Source organism: Cydia strobilella, chromosome 12 (assembly GCF_947568885.1).
Source record: "Cydia strobilella chromosome 12, ilCydStro3.1, whole genome shotgun sequence".
Classification (NCBI taxonomy): Eukaryota; Metazoa; Arthropoda; class Insecta; order Lepidoptera; family Tortricidae; genus Cydia; species Cydia strobilella.
Genome location: NC_086052.1, coordinates 14,651,477 through 14,671,861, shown reverse-complemented (window position 1 = coordinate 14,671,861; position 20,385 = coordinate 14,651,477). Strand labels below are relative to the sequence as shown.

The 20,385-nt window shown below is 37.8% G+C and overlaps 1 protein-coding gene across 1 annotated transcript in view; it reads left to right on the top strand.

Annotated features, from left to right (window-relative positions):
* The window catches only part of LOC134746246 (carboxylic ester hydrolase-like), a 28,064-nt gene extending 9,764 nt beyond the window's left edge, over positions 1-18,300 (top strand). The window contains exons 4-10 of the mRNA XM_063680578.1: positions 531-716; positions 9,490-9,680; positions 11,058-11,229; positions 14,104-14,288; positions 15,655-15,805; positions 16,585-16,708; positions 18,050-18,300. Coding sequence (XP_063536648.1) covers positions 531-716; positions 9,490-9,680; positions 11,058-11,229; positions 14,104-14,288; positions 15,655-15,805; positions 16,585-16,708; positions 18,050-18,248 — 1,208 coding nt within the window. The 3' untranslated portion in view covers positions 18,249-18,300. The remainder of the gene's footprint in view (positions 1-530; positions 717-9,489; positions 9,681-11,057; positions 11,230-14,103; positions 14,289-15,654; positions 15,806-16,584; positions 16,709-18,049) is intronic.
* The last annotated feature ends 2,085 nt before the right edge of the window (positions 18,301-20,385 follow it).

Here is a 20,385-nt window from a genome sequence, read left to right as displayed (position 1 = left end):
TTGTGTGGTCGAGACCAAAAACTGATGGGATTGGAGAAAAGGAAGCAAAAAACAACGCAAAGCGTACGTCCTAGGTTGCGAGTGTCCAATGACATGTCTAACGGGTTAGGCAGCGTCGCGGCGAGCGGCAAAGTGGTATCTGTAATTCTGTACAGCGTGTACTCAGACCGCTCGTATTGCATTTGTTTAAAGTGCATTGAGTTTAAGTCATTCTCCGAACGCAGCTCGCTGAGTGCCAGCGGACGGCCGTGCGTGCCCGGATCCATGCTCCGTCACACCCGGCTCCCATGTCCAGAAAGGCCTCACGATTGATGTTTTTTTGGCAACGGTATGAACAACTACAGGCTAAACCCACTGCACCTTAACGTGAATACCTCACGTTCTATCCTGTCCCGCTCGAGCGTTTACTCCAGCGCCCTGAATCCAGAACTGTATCCAGAAATGGGACGTAAAGATGATGATGAACCACGATCCCATAGAGTTTGATAACGTGTTAAAGTATAGGTATTCATTGATGATAACTTCTCCAGGTTTCCTGAGTACTGGTGACGAGCAAGCTCCAGGCAACGCAGGCCTGAAGGACCAATCGTTCGCGCTGCAATGGGTCAAGAACAACATCATGATGTTTGGTGGCAACCCGGACAGTGTGACACTCACTGGTTGCTCTGCAGGGGGTGCCAGTGTACACTACCATTACCTTTCTCCGATGTCCAAAGGTCAGTCTGATAATATCAAAAATTAGGCACAACAATTGACAACCACCTAGTAAGTAAACAACGTCGTAATGTCCATCGGTAACTTATTAACGCTACGGGTTCATATTCATATTCATATTTATTTATTGCATCCATGGTACACAGGTGTTACACATATAATAGTTTCACATGGGCCCTGGTAGGGCAAGGCAATTATCTTAAATCTAAAGATTAATTTATATTTTTGTTTTGATTTGATTTGCCTAAATATTATTTTTTCCATTTATTTTATTTATTTAAGGATCACCAACGGATAATACATCTACACAAGTACATTAGAACAAGGATAATTAACATTACTGATGTTTAGCCACTTATAGGTGACCACATATATATATAGGTGAATCAATCCTTTGATACCTAATAGAAGTGTCCTACGTGGGCGATCTCGTTGCGAACGCAATTGGCCCGCCGCGCCGCTTCGCTTCGCGTTCGCGAGTTGTTCGCTTACGTAAGACGCAGCGTAATGCTAGTCAACTCCGGGTAAAACGCGTTTCAGTGTCTAGGTAACTTTATTTTCACCTGGCATGAAAGGAAACGCCTATAAATATTTTAATAGACATTCCGAGCCAGCAGTGAATGTCCTATATAGCGCTATGCTATCCCAAGTTTCCCAAGCGGAATAAATTAAAATTCCGAATAACTTTTGATGATCTTCACTCTGAAGGCAAAACAATAACAAGTCAACATTATAGACATATATTTTGTAAACCTTATTTCAAAAAGTTAGGGCCCACCCGTGGTCAGTTAAAAAAACCGGTCGTGCGAGTTCGTTTAAGTGAGGGTTCCGTACAAACTTTCAATTATCTCATGTAACTATAAACACAAAATACTTTTGACCACAGTATAAGTACTAAGCATAATTATGCACAGCGCCATTTATCGGCAAATCGGCAAACTAATTTGCGCGACCGGTAGTATGTATGTTGGTTTTTCACGGATAGTTCTTTCTCTTGTGAACTGATTTCAACAATTTTTGTTTTGTTTATAAGAAGGTGTTTTAATTGTAATATCATAGAAATTTAAAAGTAGAATAACCACTCGCAAAGGTGGCAAAAATTTGCAAATTCAATTCGGAAAAGTTTTTGATAATATAAAAAATGTTTTCAAGATAGAAGCATGATTATATTAATGTTATGTAAAAATTTCAAGATCTTTCATTCGTAAACTTAGGAGATGAGGAGGGGGGGTCAGCAGTCAGTTTTTTTGTTTTAATAATAGTTGCAGTTTAATGTAACAGAAAATTATACAATTATTCAACTTGATGTACTTTTTTTATTTTTGCATATATATCTGGTTAATTATTTTTTAACATTATGTAGAGGATATTCACAGTCACTTGGTACCAAATATACCCTTGTCCGAGACGAAATGAGCGAAAATCGATTTCTAGAAGACTTCTAGACAAAAAACCGACTCTCTATCAAATTTGGAGGACCTTTTTACCCGACTTCAAGATTTCGAAGGTTCTAAATTCGTGACCTTTCGGGATTTTTGTTTTTTTTTTTTTAAGTTTTCTTGAAGATAAATGGCTGGGCCGAATTAAAATAGTAGATTGTACAACAAGGGCATAAAGCGATCCACTTTTATCCGAGGCAATTTATTGGTTTGAGCGCAGCGAGGACCAATATAGTCGAGGATAAAAATGGACATGTATGCCTGAGTTATACACTCTGCTTTTCACTTCGAGTGTGAATAAATTATACAAAAATATTTTAAGTTATTTTACCGTATTTATTCAAGACTAAAGTAAATTGTACTCGGTTGTGTCGGGGGCGCGGTGCACGCCGGTCCGGAGCACGCCGGTCGAGCGTATACTCAAAAAATGATACTCATGGTGACCTTGCTACTAGCTTGTCAACCCTTATCTTGTCTACAATGAACTTGAGATGATGGAAATTTCATATGTATACATATCAACTTGTGAACCTCTTATAGTTAGAGTCAAACCAAGAAAAGTCTGCAGAGATTTTGATAGCACAAGCAGTGCAGGTGTTATTTTAAACGTCAAACTTCTATGGAATTATGACGTATAAATAACACTGGCACTGCGTGTGCTGTTAAAGTCTCTGCAGACTTTTTTTGGTCTAACTATCATTTGTCGGTTAAAACGCCCTCCGCATAATACTCGTATTATAGCATTTTCAATTGCGCCAATCTGAATTATAAACTCGCGATTGCATTTTGTGAGCCAGCTGTCACATCGAGTTTGAATAGATTGCTCTACTTTTGCTCTACTCTAGATAATAATCGAGAATCGTTCGACTGAAAAGTGAATTATATGCCAGAAATTTCGATTCTTTTTTTATATATGTCACGTCGGTGGCAAACAAGCATATGGGCCGCCTGATGGTAAGCAGTCACCGTAGCCTATGGACGCCTGCAAATTACCACCAACCACTAATACAGCATTCGCGGTATACTTTTACTTTAAAATCTTGTCAGGGCAAGATTTTATTTACCCTTTGCCATGTTGCGGATTTCAGTGGTACTAATTTATTTTACTAGCAAGAAGACTCTTTGACAACATACGTTGAATATAATATTTATTATTATTATGAAATATATTTTTATAAAATGCCTCTACCCCGCTTGCTTCCTATCCGCCCCTCCAGGATAGTTTTAAAGAAGTAGTCGTGTCATATTAAGTGTCCAATCATTTTCCCGCGTCTATTTGCAAAATAAACCCAGACGCAGCTTTTTATATCAAGTGAAAGAAAAAGTAGGGGTCGTGACGTATCAAAAGTCAAGCTGGCGCAGGATAGGGAAAGCTGGGAGATACTCCACCGACAAGAGAATAACTAAAGTTAATGATGATGATAATTTATAAAATTATTGTGTAGGTACATTCGCCATCAGATATATCGGAGCGGCCAAGGTGTTCACAATATGTGAACACACACTCTAACGCCTTGACATTAAAGGCGTGTTCAGATATTTGTGAGCGCCCTGACCGCTCGGATTTATCTGATGGCGACTGCACATTCTATATCTAGTAGGCACGACACACTCCAGGAGCAACTTTTTGTTTTTATACCATCAACGTAATATATATGACGAATACATATCCTTTATGCCAACCCACGATTCCACTCACCAAAAAAATACATACACTGTCTGTTTGCATTGCAAAACATTTTTGTATCAACTGTGATTCTTACTAACTGTGAGCTCGTATCCATCTGGAATAAATAGACCCCAGAATTATTTATTACTTTATTATTATTTATTAATTCATTTTTGACAGGCAGCTGATGCTGGTACGTCTAAATCATAGTTTACTTAGTACGATTTCACTGTTTAGATAGTTTGTTTAGTCTATTTTTAAATTGATTCACACTTGTAGAATTCAGAATAATAATTATGAGTAACTAGCGGCCCGGCGGCTTCGCACGGGTTACACAAAACCTTAACAAATCATACACCTAAACCTTCCTCAAGAATCACTCTATTGATAGATGAAAACCGCGTGAAAATCCGTTCAGTAGTTTTCGAGTTTATCGCAAACATAGATATATATAGGTACACACAAACAGACAGACGCGACGGGGGACTTTGTTTTATAAGGTGTTGTGATAGGAGTCAGACTTATACTAATTTTAGTTATATTGCACTGTAGTCGGCAAGCATTTTTAATATAATCCCAGCTGTCTCAATATGTGTTTGTTGTGCCAATATTGGTGATTGCAATTATCTGCTGGTAGAAAAAAAATATAACCGAATGAAACAAAATGAAGGTGACTTGAGGCTGGTCATAGATAATAAGAAAAAAATATTTTAATTCATATTTAATGTCTTGCTCTTTAAATTTCAAAACTGATAAAAATACACACTCGACTTGAGGCAGGTAACAGATAATAAGAAATGAGCTATATTCTTCACGGAACCCCATCCCCATGACTCCGCCTTTTGAAATATTTTCAAAGACTAAACTAACAAAATAGTAATTATACAGGGTGAAAGCCGTTGTTCCTCGAAGGGTCACACTGAAGTTCAGTGACTGAACAACTTTTACTATAGGACCATTGCCGAAATCGCAAAAAATAATTGTCTGTTTCATACATTCTGACTGATGTGATGTCAAAAGCCACCATTTCACAGCCAAATTTTTATTTGTGATTTTGGCATTGGTCTTATAATAAAACTTGTTTAGTGCGACCCTTCGAGCTACAACGGCTTTCACCCTGTATAATTACTATTTTCTTAGTTTAGTTTTTGGGTTCCGTGAGGTATTACAGCTCATATAGGACCACGACAATTAAATGTATTAGGGTCGGTTGGACAAAACTGTTTGTCATCGTTAAAGAGTTCGCTAAATTTTATTGTATGGAAAGTTTCATAGTAAACCGCCGCGGCGCGCCGGGTGACGTTGATCAGTTTGTCAAGTGCGGATGGTGCAACTGGTGCTTAGTCAGTCAAGTACGTGATTAGAACAAACTGTTAGGCCTCGCAGTATTTATTGCTAGCCTTAGCTAAATACGGCTTTCAATCAAGCAGGCGCAACGTGGCTTAATAGTAATCTCGACTGATGTTCCATTGTCGATGGATACTCGTCCGTACAAGATCAAAGGAAAGCAATTAAGGCTTCGAGTACATATACAATAGTGGTTGAAACTCAAGTATTATATTATGTACCTATAACAAGGGCCTGACACATTTTAATAGATAAAGATAGTCTTATTGCGATTCCTATAAGAGGAAAGAGAAAATAGTGCCATGCTTTGTCCTTATCACCGACCGGGTGGCATCATAAGTAGGAGTATAAGAGTGAAAGAGAAAAAATCCTATGCTGCCCTAATTTTATATGAGTATTCTTTCTCTTACCCCCGGTCGCTCGGTGGCGCGTCTATCACTACTTATATATACTATGTCTATGATGTATAACATTTATAACTTAATCATCGAGGGTATACTCAAGATCAAGAGTAATAAACTGGTATAAGTATCTGGCGGGAGCATGCACAAAGCCGTGACGAATGGCAGAAGACAAGGGAGGCCTTTGCCCAGCAGTGGGACACAATATAGGCTATTAAAAAAAAGTATTTGGTTATTTTGTTTTATATCTCTAGATTCTCTAGCCCTAGTGGTACCGCTTATCTCATGGGGTAAGCTTCATTTTTGGTTACAGAAATGTCACTTTTGAGAGATCAGTATCATATCGGAAACTGATCGAATAACTACAACTCGAATTGGCATGTCATTGTCAGTTAAATAATGGCAGAACATGGGCAGAAGTATTGCAAAAGTGACCAGTTTTCAGTTGTAGTTAATAAATAGTTTCTAATCTCTCCGGTGGCGCTAGGTAGGCTCTGGGACATGACATGAACCATAGAGGTATAATAATGTAGAGAGGAAAGGGGGAGGGGCAACAAATAACCCGACCAAACGTACGACCAAATTTACGTAGGTTATTCTATATTATATGTTGTCAGGAATGTTAAAACGTGTTTTTAATTTTGTCGCGTTGCGTATGTTCTGTCCCTCATGGTTGCACGGGCGCACATCTATATAAAATACAAGGTCTATGACATTTAATTTCGGTGTATGGTGTAGCCGCCTATTAATTTTTTTTTGATGGACACTTTTCATACATAGAGATTTTCCTCCTTTTACTTCTACACTCCATACTACAGATGTTTTTAATCTTTACTTCTTTAGGTACAATTCAAACTTTCGATAAGTTTTATTACCCTAACCCCTGAATAGACACCAGGATTCGCCCCTAAAGGGTCTAGGACTTAATATTTGCCTAGATAAACAAACCTATAAACATCCGCGTAATTTTTACAAATACCTATTATTTTTGTTTGCTCAAGTTAATATCATGGTTGACCAGGCAATGAACGCAGATAAGGTAAACGTCTCAAGGAGCTTCATTATGTATGATTTGAAATATACCTATTTTTGGCTGAGTGCAAACGAATCATTACGACAATATGGAATAAGTTAGTATACTTTTCATTTCTCATGCTCTGAAAGTGGGTTGTTGTTGTTCAAAAAAGTGTGCATAAAATACGTTTCTGCTCTAGAGCACTCTACTTTCTAAGAACTTTTTTGGTTTTAAATGGACTTGTTGTACAATTTCAATTCTGATAATTAACTCTCAATTCAAATAAGAATAAGAAAACATTTATTGCCACACAACAAAAGAGAAATCACAGGAATATATTTACAAATAATATTAAAAAATAAAAATAAAATAAAAAATAAAGTTATTTATTTAAGTATCAACCCATTACACAGGATTCGCCCCTAAAGGGTCTAGGACTTAATATTTGCCTAGATAAACAAACCTATAAACATCCGCGTAATTTTTACAAAATACCTATTATTTTTGTTTGCTCAAGTTAATATCATGGTTGACCAGGCAATGAACGCAGATAAGGTAAACGTCTCAAGGAGCTTCATTATGTATGATTTGAAATATACCTATTTTTGGCTGAGTGCAAACGAATCATTACGACAATATGGAATGAGTTAGTATACTTTTCATTTCTCATGCTCTGAAAGTGGGTTGTTGTTGTTCAAAAAAGTGTGCATAAAATACGTTTCTGCTCTAGAGCACTCTACTTTCTAAGAACTTTTTTGGTTTTAAATGGACTTGTTGTACAATTTCAATTCTAATAATTAACTCTCAATTCAAATAAGAATAAGAAAACATTTATTGCCACACAACAAAAGAGAAATCACAGGAATATATTTACAAATAATATTAAAAAATAAAAATAAAATAAAAAATAAAGTTATTTATTTAAGTATCAACCCATTACACAGGATTCGCCCCTAAAGGGTCTAGGACTTAATATTTGCCTAGATAAACAAACCTATAAACATCCGCGTAATTTTTACAAATACCTATTATTTTTGTTTGCTCAAGTTAATATCATGGTTGACCAGGCAATGAACGCAGATAAGGTAAACGTCTCAAGGAGCTTCATTATGTATGATTTGAAATATACCTATTTTTGGCTGAGTGCAAACGAATCATTACGACAATATGGAATAAGTTAGTATACTTTTCATTTCTCATGCTCTGAAAGTGGGTTGTTGTTGTTCAAAAAAGTGTGCATAAAATACGTTTCTGCTCTAGAGCACTCTACTTTCTAAGAACTTTTTTGGTTTTAAATGGACTTGTTGTACAATTTCAATTCTGATAATTAACTCTCAATTCAAATAAGAATAAGAAAACATTTATTGCCACACAACAAAAGAGAAATCACAGGAATATATTTACAAATAATATTAAAAAATAAAAATAAAATAAAAAATAAAGTTATTTATTTAAGTATCAACCCATTACATTAAAAATTGGCATGCGCGACAAAAGGAACGGGCTCAGCATATGCTAATGAAATCATTAAGAATTGACCGCACATCGCTGATTTTCAGTCCGCCCCCTTACTGAACCACATTGTTATGTGTGCGGGATATTATTTTAACAGATATAAGCAGGTTAATTTTAGAATAATTAAATTAAACGAAAAATTACATAGTTAAACTCTAGCAAATAAAACTATGAAAACAGACAATATCGCGTATATTGAATTTATAATACATCCCGACGTTTCGAACCCTTTACAGCGTTCGTGGTCAACGGGTGACAATGGTTGACCACGAACGCTGTAAAGGGTTCGAAACGTATATATAATCTAAGGACGGGCAATAAGAATGGGGCCAGTACAGCGGGTTTCACGCACACGAATTAGAGCCAATCGTGCAGTCTATAACGCCACAACGCGATTGGTTGAAGAGTTCGCATCACGCGCGCGATTGGTCGCAACTAGTTGCGTTAGACTGCACGATTGGCTCGAATTCGTGAGTGACACCAATGAACTAGCACCATTATTAGTGCCCGTAAGGCCCGTCCTTAGATACATGTCAATGACAGAAAAGATTACAGCAGTCTTTTAGGAGCCAAACAATAAAAGTAAGCACTTACCTCTGTGTCCCATTACGGCCTTTCTAGAAGTATGATCGTTGTTTTGCTTATAGGTATTAGGTATTCTGCCAACGACATCCATAAACATCTTCTTAAAAAGGATGATAACGAAGAGAAGCCTCCATCCGTGTGAATTGGTTTTTGTAGTTGAACTTGTGTCAACACCCGAAACGTTTTGTTTGAGGTCATTACCAACACAGAGAGTTTTTAATTTTGTCTTCCTACTTTATCGTATTTTTTAAGTAATTGGCACGATGCCAAACCACAAACACACAAACACAATACTGAAAATCGGGAACGAAACAACCACTTTTTATGCCTTTTTCCGTCATGATGGACGTGTTGTTGACATACCTAAAATCCGGTTGTCAGTGCGGTTTCAGACTGTTTCACATCCAAACAACTTTCGTTTTATTTTTTATTTGTCTTCCGCGCTCTGTGAAGTAGTATAATTACGACGAATAAATTAGTAATTTTAAGTTTCTGTGTTCAAGTTACCGTGAGAAATTTGCGATATCGGTAGGTAGGATTTAGATTTTTAGATTTTTTAGTAATTAGTTACTTATATACATTACAGCAAAAAGTTGCATTACAGTCTTCTTATACCAAGCTCTTTGCTGTCACGCTTCAAAAGGTCACAAACAACGCAGCGTATTTCTCGTATGTATTTTATTTTATTATATATCCATGAATTTTATTATTATGCAACTGTACAGGATATCAATTTTATAAAAAATATACTAAAAATGTTAATTGCTATATTTTCAATGCATTTTCAATGTTTTTTTTTTTCAGGTACCTTCGCTCGAGGTATAGCTTACAGCGGCGCCGCCTTCGCTTCCTGGACTCACTCGGTGAAGCCTCTGCAAAAGGCCAAGAGTCTGTCAGCCATCGTGGGCTGCCCTACGAACACCAACCGGGAAATGGTAGACTGCCTCAAGTACAGGCCTGCTGAGGTTGTGGTCGCAGCTCAGACTGAAATGTTTGTAAGTATAGCATTGTGTGATATCCTGGACTCACTTGGTTAAGCCTCTGCAGAAGGCCAAGGAGTCTGTCAGTTATTGTCGGCTGCCCAACTAAGACCAACCGAGAGCTGGTTGAGTTGGCTGGCTGCTGAGGTTGTGGTGGCTGCTCAGACTGAATGTTTCTATGTATAACATTGTTTAATTTCCTGGACTCAACCGTTAACCCAGTGGAATCCTCATGGCAAAGATTCTCTCTGCTGTCGTAACGTTACCGGGAGATTTTGGACTGGCTCTACCTCATAGTACTTACGTTGTTTTTAAGGCTTAAGATGAAATATTAGTCGTCATTTTTCCATACAAACGTTTTTGTCTCTGGATTTCGGCCCTAGATTCGTAGATTAACATTTTTTTATATGAGTTTAATATTACCAGTACCTGTGTCTGTATACGGTTTGTTTTCTCTGATATTCTTGTTTTTAGGGTTTCGTACCTCAAAAGGAAAAAACGGAACCCTTATAGGATCACTTTATTGTGCGTCCGTCCGTCTGTCCGTCCGTCCGTCCATCCGTCTGTCTGTCAAGACCCTTTATCTCGAGAATGCGTGAAGGTATCGAGTTGAAATTTAAACCATAACCTACTGACGGTCTCTTGAACATAAAAATACGGCTGTTTATGCCGCAAAAAACGTATATTTCGACACTATCAAGGGAATCAAAAATGATAGGGTACTTCCCTACCTAGAAATATGACAGGCGAGTAATACACTACGAATACAGGGAAAAATCTGAAAACTGTAGTAAAAAATAAAAGAAAAAATTAGTTAAATTTGTACGGAACCGTCGGTGGGCGAGTCCGACTCGCACCTGGCCGGTTTTTATTAGAACTAGGTTACTTCAAACAGCACTAAATACGGCCAAATAATTGCGCCGTAAACAGACGCCTAGCATACAAAATCGACAACAATAAATAAACACAAAAATCAAAACAGGCACAGATAATTCCTTCCTCATTTCTTTCCCAAACTTTCGTTACGATTGTAACGAAACCTCAATTTCTGAGATTTTTACGTCGGAATTTTGAACGGAGCTGTAGAATTTACTTGAATAATAAACTTTATCTTTATCTATTTATCTCTTAATAGGTACATTTGGCCTCGTGAGTGTTTATTTAATATTTGCACAGTCGCACGGAATTTTCATGCTCAAGAGATAGGTACAAAAGATACCTACAAGACAAAACCCAAAATAGAATTCACAATTGAGAAAATTTTTCAACAGTCGCATACTTTTGTTAAACGAGATCCTTGAATTAATCACTAGGCAATTTTTTTGATACGTAGAAGTGAGCTTGTATTACTTTTATAATACCTCGTTTTCAGTTAAATATTTTGCGTTACAGGAGTTCCCGTACCAACAGATGTTCACGCCGTTCTCCCCAACCGTGGAACCTCCTGGCACCAGGGATCCGTTCCTTACTCAATACCCGTTCCATGCGGCACAGGCTGGAGCTATGCATAAAATACCTCTCATTACGTCTGTCACGTCTGAAGAGGGCCTGTATCCTGCTGCTAGTAAGTATGACTAGTTATAACAGCTCCTTCCATTGATGAACCAGTGACTCGAATAGAATGATGCCAACTGAGTAGGTTGAGGACGCGCACGAGCATTTCAGCACAAATGTGGATGGGTAGAGTTTCCAAAGTGCGACTGCGGGGCCCCTGTGCAGAACATCGAGACATCATTCAATACTGCACTTAGCAAATACGACGGAAACCCTGCAGACTTGTTTACCCTCGACAGTGACGTAATCCAATGGATACAGAACCTTAAAATATCTTTACAGACGACTGAACTATGATGCCATACGAATAAATAATAGTGACTTTTTTGGAATTCGCAATCACCCCATGCGCCGCAAATTAGAGCTAAGTACCTATACAGAAACTGCCTATGTTCCCGACTGAAGGTGCTTGTATCAGTTGTATCCTATTGCTGATTATTATGTCCAGTTTTAGCAAAGTTCTTGCAGTTGCTTGTAATTAAAATGTGCTTAGAGTTCAAGGGAAAAAATGTTCACACAAATACACGTGTTTATTTCTTATTAATAATGCAAATTATATTTTCGGGGAATCGAGATCAAACGCAGTAAGTATAAGTACGTAGGTAAAACGCTAATGAGTTGTTTCTTCCAGTATCACATTTCTAATACGCATCTGAGCCGTTCGCAAGTAAATTGTGATTTATTACATTTTACCTCATGTTAATTTACTCACATGAAAGAGACGAATTTCAAAGGCATCTCTTAATTTCAATAAACGCTAAAAATAGAAATTAATATTCGCCCAATACAAAATGCTTGAAGGTACCTATATTTTCCGTAAAAGTAATTTATTTCGGGGCCTTATTTCCTGCAAAGTTTTAAAGCGATATGTTGGTCGAGTGCTGGTTTTCATTCTTTTGTGCGAGTGCCATCCACGTAAAAGGCTTTATGAACTGCGATATATCTATGTCATTGACAACAAACGGTATTACACCCCAGACACAAACTAATAGACACCGTGTTGTGAATTGTTTACCGATAACTCGAGGTCACTCACCACAAATAGATGTGATTTTACATACTTGTATGTACAAGGAATTGACAAAAGACGATAGTCTCTTCCCATATAAATCGTCGTACTTTGTAGATATCCTCAAAAATATGGGATTTGAGTAAGACTGCACAAAATCAAAGAAAGGAGAAGTATAGAAATTCCTAAGCGAGAACAATATTCACTATTCCGCGGAAGCAAAAAAAGAAGACTTATTGAAAATATTAAAAACGCATTCCTTCCCAAAAAACTATTATGTAGACGAGGCAGCAAAATACAAGAACTACGAAGTTTTAAGATTACCGCTTTATTATTGCAATCTTAATCCAATTGAACTGATGTGGAGTACTTTAAAGAGAAACGTTAGAAAAGATGCGTGCCAAAAGGCGTGCTTGAAATGGTGTTCAGCGGTTTAAGCGTAAAGAGGTAACACACAGACAGACAGACAGACTTTCGCATTTATAATATTAGTATGGATTCCATAAATGTAAAAAATAATCATTGGAAAAACTGTTGTCTTGTCTGCATGTTCACAACTTAGAAAAATCAATGGCCCGAAACTACAGCCGTGCTGCTGTAATCATTGAAGTCACAGGCAGCGACGATGAATCAGACACAAGTTCATGTTCTTCAGGTGAATAATATGTCGTTTTAGAAAATTGGGCTATATTGGGCCCAGAAGAACTTAAACTTGTATCTGATTCATCGTCGCTGCGTATTAGCGTTCGCTCTCCTATCCTATATATATACCATACACTTATGTACATATGTATGGTCATTATTATTTACAACGACGGGACTTAATCGCGTAAAATAAGTATTAAACCCACCTCCGACGTTTCGAGGACGGCGTTGTCCCCGTGGTCTCGGAGAAGACTGGCTAAAGTTGACATTAATATCTTCTAGGCGCGCGAGTTTTTCGAACTACCCGCACTTGGGAGGTGGGTTTAATACTTATTTTACGCGATTAAGTCCCGTCGTTGTAAATAATAATGAGTAAAAATCGTGAAAGTTTAAATCAGTGATATGTATGGTCACCGTGAATTGTCTTATATGAAGGCGTATTCTGATTGTAATAATAATAACATTTGTCTTCAACCAGAAACGTCACTTTTGTTACTGTCAGATCATATCACAGTAACAAATCCTGTTACTGCAATCAGAATTGACGGATTGGCGACCTCAGGGAAAGGGTTGAGTAAGTATTTGAAGAGCGCAAACCTCATTCTCTAGATTTATACTTTGTTAAATCCAGTAACTGTGATGCTATACGGTAGGTACATACTTAAATAACAATTAGAATACGCCTCCTGGTCATCTGAGGGCCTACCGCGAAGCACGAAAATCGAAATTTCGTTATCTGCCTCTATCACTTGCATATTCGAGCAATAGAGAGGCACATAACTAAATTTCGATTTTCATGTTTCACGATCTGTCCATCTGATAGGTGAGGTGATCTGCGACCCCATTAATGAGCGTTGTGCAGTGGAGACTAGTTTTTGGCACGTGTAGTGATAGCAATATAAATCAGCTTCATACCTACCAACTAGGGAACAAATCAAAAAACTTTTTGGCTACTCACAGCACACAATAAATGTATAGCCATTGATCCAGTGACGGAAACATCGATCGTGACGTGAAAAATAGAATAAATGTGGGATGGATCAAATGGCGCCAGGTCTCTGGAACAACTTGCGGTCCACGAATGCCTTCTACAGGACGATCTTGAGACCTGTTCTAATGTAAGGATCAAAATGCTGGGCGATGAAAGTGGCGGATGAAAGAAGAGCAGCGGAAATGAGAAGGTTGAGAAGTCAATAATTTCTTGTTATTTTTTCTTTTTCTTGGTTTCAGCTTACCAAATTTCATCCGACACTCTTTCCCACTTGGAAGCCAACTGGGACCAACTGGCCAGCAACATTTTTGAGTACAACGATACGTTGCCAATCGACCAGCGACCCGTTGTGGCGGCCAAGATTAAGCAGCGGTACCTTGGAGGCAAGCCGGTTAGCCAGGAGACATACGCCCAGTTAGTACAGGTAATACCTACTATAATAATATTACAAATGCGGAAGTAACTTTGTCTGTTACGTCTTCACGCTTAAACCGCTAAACCGATTTAGGTGAAATTTGTTTTTTTTGTTTATGTACTGTGTCGCGTAATACCTAAGTATACCAGCACGGCTACCACGAGTTGGCGTTTGACATTTACGTTAGCGTCTGCGTGAACTCGATCGCATTCCCTCTCTATCGCACCAATACACAGTGTGAGGTACAGCACCATATATCTACCCTTGTTCATTGTCACTCTCATAACTTTATATGCCTATGCATTCCCAAACCTGTCTGTTACACGAGCTTTCCCTCTCTTCAATAAAAATTAAGTAAGCCCCGCTATAAGTTTACGAAATACATTATAAGTTTTAGAAATACATTATCCATTCATTAATTTTGATGTATCTGTTGAGCAAAGTTTCATTGATCGCTTAACTTCAAACTCGGGTAAATCCATGTGTCAGATTATGCGATTTTGTTATTAAGAAAAGGTAATAGGGTATATAGATATTTGCTGAGAGGGTCGAATAATTTGAACCCGAGTTTGAAGGTAAGCAACGTGAGCGACACATATGTAAAGTCTAAGCGGCGCCTTGTTTTATGGAAACTAAATTATCAAATGTAAACTTTTGACAACCAGTGCTAACGCTAATGTACGGAGCCGTACAGTGCCATACTGTTAAAATCGAAACACTAATTTGTCTCATACACATGGTACAATTACTCATACTCATACTCATTTAATCATTGCTTTGTGTGTACAAAAAGATCTTAAGATTATTATTGTGTTTCAACACAACCCTGTAAGGGCACTGCAATAAAATTACAAACTAATCAACTACTTAAATTATTAAATACTTATGTTTACATGTAATGTCCTGCCGTATACATATAAGGGTGGCAGAGAGAACGACACGAGTAAATATTAAGCATTATCGCAGGAGTCCAGATATTCATTTACAGAGTAGAATGCTTTGTCTACGAGGAATGCCTTTAAATTCTTCAGAAACTTATTATCATTTAGCTCATTTTTAACATGGTTAGGTAGCTTATTAAAAATTCTAATTGACATCGGGTAGGAACCATTTTTATGAATAACTAATTTTGAGGAGGTTTGTGTCAAATTATTTTTGAAGCGAGATTCGAATCGTCGGGGCATATCTCCAAGTTTCGAATATAAATCAGGGTGCGCTTTTACAAATTTACACAATTCTAAAATATATATGCAAGGTACCGTGAGAATTCCAAGATTTCTAAAGTGTGGCTTACTACTATCGGGTAGTGTAATATTTGCTAAGATACGGATGCATTTCTTTTGTAAAATATAAATAATTAATTGTATCTGTCCAGGCTTTAGGCGATCGTCTGTTCTCCGTAGACGTGGGAAAGCTGGCGCAGATTCACGCAGCCAAGTCCGGGCAGCCCACTTACCTGTACCGTTACTCTTTCCGCGGTGAGAAGAGCTTGTCCAACATGATGGCGCAGAACAACAAGAATTACGGTAAGGCTGACGTTCAAAAGCTTAGCCTAACTTAGCTTAGCTTAACTTTTCAAAACTTTAACCTACTTATCTCCATTTTTGACGCTACGGTGGAACACTGTCTGTTCTTTCTGCTTATTTGTTTCCCAAAGATTTAAATAAAGAAGTAAATACACGACGTCAACATAACACAATCTGCTTTACGGGCCACGTGAGTGCTCTCAGCTTCCGCGAAAGTTCCAGCCGCGAAATAAACTCCTTGCCGAAGTTTTTTCGAGGTATTACAGCCTGGGGTTCATGGTTCATCAAAAAAGGAGTGTATTTGCATTCGTTCATGAACTGCGGTGACCGCCTGCCGATCTGGTATATAAAAACACATCAGCAGAGCATTTTCACATTGTCCGATCCAATATCGGATGTAGGATCCTACATCCACAATATCGGGCCACGGGGTGTTTGGACCGGCGCGCCGCGCCTTCTTCAGCTATCACGCACATTACAAAAAACATAATGCCTTCACATACGCACACAAATGAAAATTATCGGTCCGACAGCTAACGGAAGTTCCGACATGTCTGAAATTATCGGAAGTGCCAATCCGATATAGGATGTCGGGTGCCCCTATGAGAAAGACTCCTGTTAGAATGTCCTGTCAGATTTCTTTAATGAATAATTAGTACAGAAAGACACATGCTATACATTTTTACTTCTGTCCGATATTGGATTGAATAATGTGAAAACGCTCTAACGCGCATTACTACAGAACACACTGTTGAAATGGAAAATATTTCTGTCCACAGGAGTGAGCCACGCAGATGACGTGTTCCACATCTTCAGGCTCCCCATGATGTCCTCCGATAAACCTGACGATAAGAAGATGACGGAAGAACTGATCGACATGATATTTAGCTACTCCACCACTGGGTATTTATTTTAATTACGTGCCGGCAAACTTCTGACCTTGCCTATAAGTTCGTTTAGTCCTAATATAATTTGCGCGTCAGAGATGTAAATACCTACACTACAAAGTTACATGTTGTACTGTATTTCCTTCTCTGTCGCGCAAATAATGATAGGATTAAACGAAATTTCTAAAATAGAATTCCGAGCGTAGCGTAGGGATACGGATTCAAGTGCTATAACGCCCAAGGTGGAAATAATTTGACTACCATGTGAGGTATGAGACACATACTGCTTTTCACATCTCCTATGAGGAAATCATTTCCATTTCTATTCCCATTCCCATTTTTATAAACAAAAATAGTGTCCTAAAACAGAAAAGTGGCATTTTGATCCCTCCTAGCAGGGAAGAAACAGCCCTTTTTCGAATGTGATGTGTAAAACCCCTTTTCCGAATACGTGATGTGAAAAATCTCATTTAACTCATCTTATTAAATTGTGCCCATAAACTTCAGGTTATTATCCACATGAAACGTTTGAATGCTTTGTTCTAAATTGCTCAAATATACTTACAACATGTTTACAATATATCATGTTGTTCACGAGTGCCTTTTCGCGGTGTTTAATTAATTATTAACTGTTTAATCAGAGGGCCGAACCTCGGGTAACATGGAACCAAAACAAATGAATGACCCAACCCAACACTCTGACCACAAAAGATACTTAAAATTATTCGAGTCGGCGGGCGCCATGTAAATAACATATCTATAGTAAGGGACAAATAAGAGCCGGAGATGCTAAATTTAGATTCGAAAGATTAAATGATAGGAAGAATAAAAGGTAACCTATATAATGTTTTTGCGCTCGAGTAACTACCTAAATCCCTTCTTGGGCGCCTTTGCGGAGTCCTAGGGCTCCGCGGAGCACACTTTGAGAATGGCTGCCATAGTACGTGCATCTCATAATAATTAAAATTAGGCTTATATGACTTAAAAAAACTGGAGGATTTCCATTGTCATCTGGTCGTCATGAGCAGTTCCATTTCATGAAATAGCAAGTTAAAAGCAAATGCGTGGTTATAAGGTAAAAATAAAAAAAATCGCTAAGAGTTGAGGAGTTCAATTCATCTATCCCTTTGGAATTTTGAAATCAGTTAAAACATCATGTGAAACGTATCCTTCACGACATTTATTCATTTGCTACTTAAATTATCGTGAACAGATAACCTTTAGCTACCCTATTCAAAAATACCCAGAGATAACGAAATTAACTTTTTGATGTTCGCTATTGTTCCTCAAAAACTCGGACCACGCTACGGATTTCCCGTTCATTTGCATCAGCTATATTAACTCCATTATTTTCCAGCATCCCAAAGGTATCCAACACCGCGCCAGCCTGGACGCCCGTTACCCCGGGGTCCCAAGAACTGAACTATCTGGAGATAGCGTCGCCAAATAACATCCTGATGAAGTCCAGCTCCGACTTTGGACAGCGGTCGTTCTGGGACAGTCTAGGGTTCATCGAGAACGAGAAATATCACGTCAATATTAGGGATGAACTTTAAATTTTATCATTGTGTTGTTTATATATGTACTAGAGATAATAAACCACCACACCACCATCAGTTTGACACTGACATATTCGCTAGCGTGTATGTAACTAACTTTCTATGCATCTCGCTCGTACTGGCATATTAGTGCGAGCGAGATGTATAGAAAGTAAGTTACGCCGACGTTAGCTAATACGCCAGTTTGACACTATAAAGTCGAGGTAGTTTGTGGACTGATAATATGTTATTATATTAATGTGTATACTATGTCTATGTATTATATTTTGTACATTATTTTTTCTACTTTTTGGACTACGTTATTATATAAAATATCAGTTTCGTTTTTTTAATCATTTGTCAATAACAAACTACAATTAATATTCCTATGAAGATATATATTATGGTAGATATTTATTATGTACCTATGTTCAAACTTCTTGAATAAACGTCTTTTATTATTATTATATTTGTATCTCCTCGGATTACACGGTCCTATAAATCCCGGTCTTTTGATAGGCTTGCGTGGGGATATAGATCCAACACGTAGAGGCCCCTTGGAGAGCTTTAATGTCATGTAGAACGCCTGCTGGAACCCGATCACAGGTGCAACAATAGACACCCATGAACCGGTCGCAACAGGCATTGGGACTATTGTAGAAAAAGTGAACAGTATACCATGAGTATACCGGTCTATGGATTGAAGTTTGGGTGGACTATGAGACTGGGCTATTGTAAAGAAGTCCGGACACCTGCCATAATAATGCTTATTATTATTATTATTATATGTGAATTTTACATAAGTGTAAGTGCCAAAATAAATTTCTACATTGCTTAAAATGTTTAAATTTACCTGTGTCTATAAGTATTATATATTTTTAGGATTAAAAAGAGCAATCGCTGGCAAAGCCTAGCGGTAAGAGCGTGCAACTTTCAATCCGGAGGTCGCGGGTTCAAACCCCGGCTCATACCAATGAGATTTCCGAAGCTTAATTATGTACAGTCGCCATCAGATATATCGAACGCATTTAACGCCTTGACAATAGAGGCGTGTTGAGATATTTGTGAGCACCCTGGCCGGTCTGATATATCTGATGGCGACTGTATGACATATCACTTGAAATTAGTTGAAATTTACCAGTCGCTTTTCAGTGAAGGATAACATCGCGAGGAAACCGGACTAATTCCAATAAGGCCCAGTTTCCCCTTCGGGTTGAAAGGTCAGATAGAGTTAGACCAAGATAAATCTGTAACGATTTTGATGTCATTTACGTCGTGCTATTTATACCCTACGTCATAAGTTTATAAAAGTTTGACGTTTAAAATAACATTGCACTGCGCGTGCTATCAAAATCGTTTTAGGGATTAGTTGCCAAGCGGACCCCAGGCTCCCATGAGCAAAAGCCGGGACAACGCGAGGAAGATGATGATTAGAACGAACTCTGCAAAAGACAGCACTTTATGATGAAACAATCTCAACTATAGTTCGTTTTTTTAGCATTAGAACGAAGGTAAGCGATCTTGACGTGTCTTCTTATTAAAAATCACTTAAAAAATTAGTTACAGCAAATATGTTACAATTATAAATCATATACTATCTTTTACATTTTTTTACTTTCATAAGTAGTATAAACTATTTTTCTATATTTTTCTATAAAAAGACACGTCAAGACTGTTTACCTTTTTTCTAATGCGAAAAAAAAACGAACAGCAGAGCGAAGTTTATACGCAATAAAAATATTTACCTCGCGTATCAACTTCAAAACTCCGTGTCTTGAAGCCTAAAGCTAGAGAGTAGAGTAGATACTAAATTAGATTTTTCATAGCCATATAAATTGTGTGGTAAAGGGCGCAAATAAAACAGGATTTATATGCGTTCGGCGCTACAATTTACAGGCACGGCTGTAATAATATTTTTTTCACCACACCAGCTCGGAAAGGCTCTCTTTATTCTTTTAAAACTGATGAAAAGTTGCATTTTATAATAAATATTTGCTGATAACGTTAATTTCGATTCGATTTATCTTGTTTTACAATTTACCTACATGTGTTTTACAGTTAATATTTTTCTCGCATTAGTGTGGTGAAAAATGTTGTTTTATCGTACCTTGAAACCTCGCAACGCTCAAGATTCTACTTCTAGAAACGCGCGCTA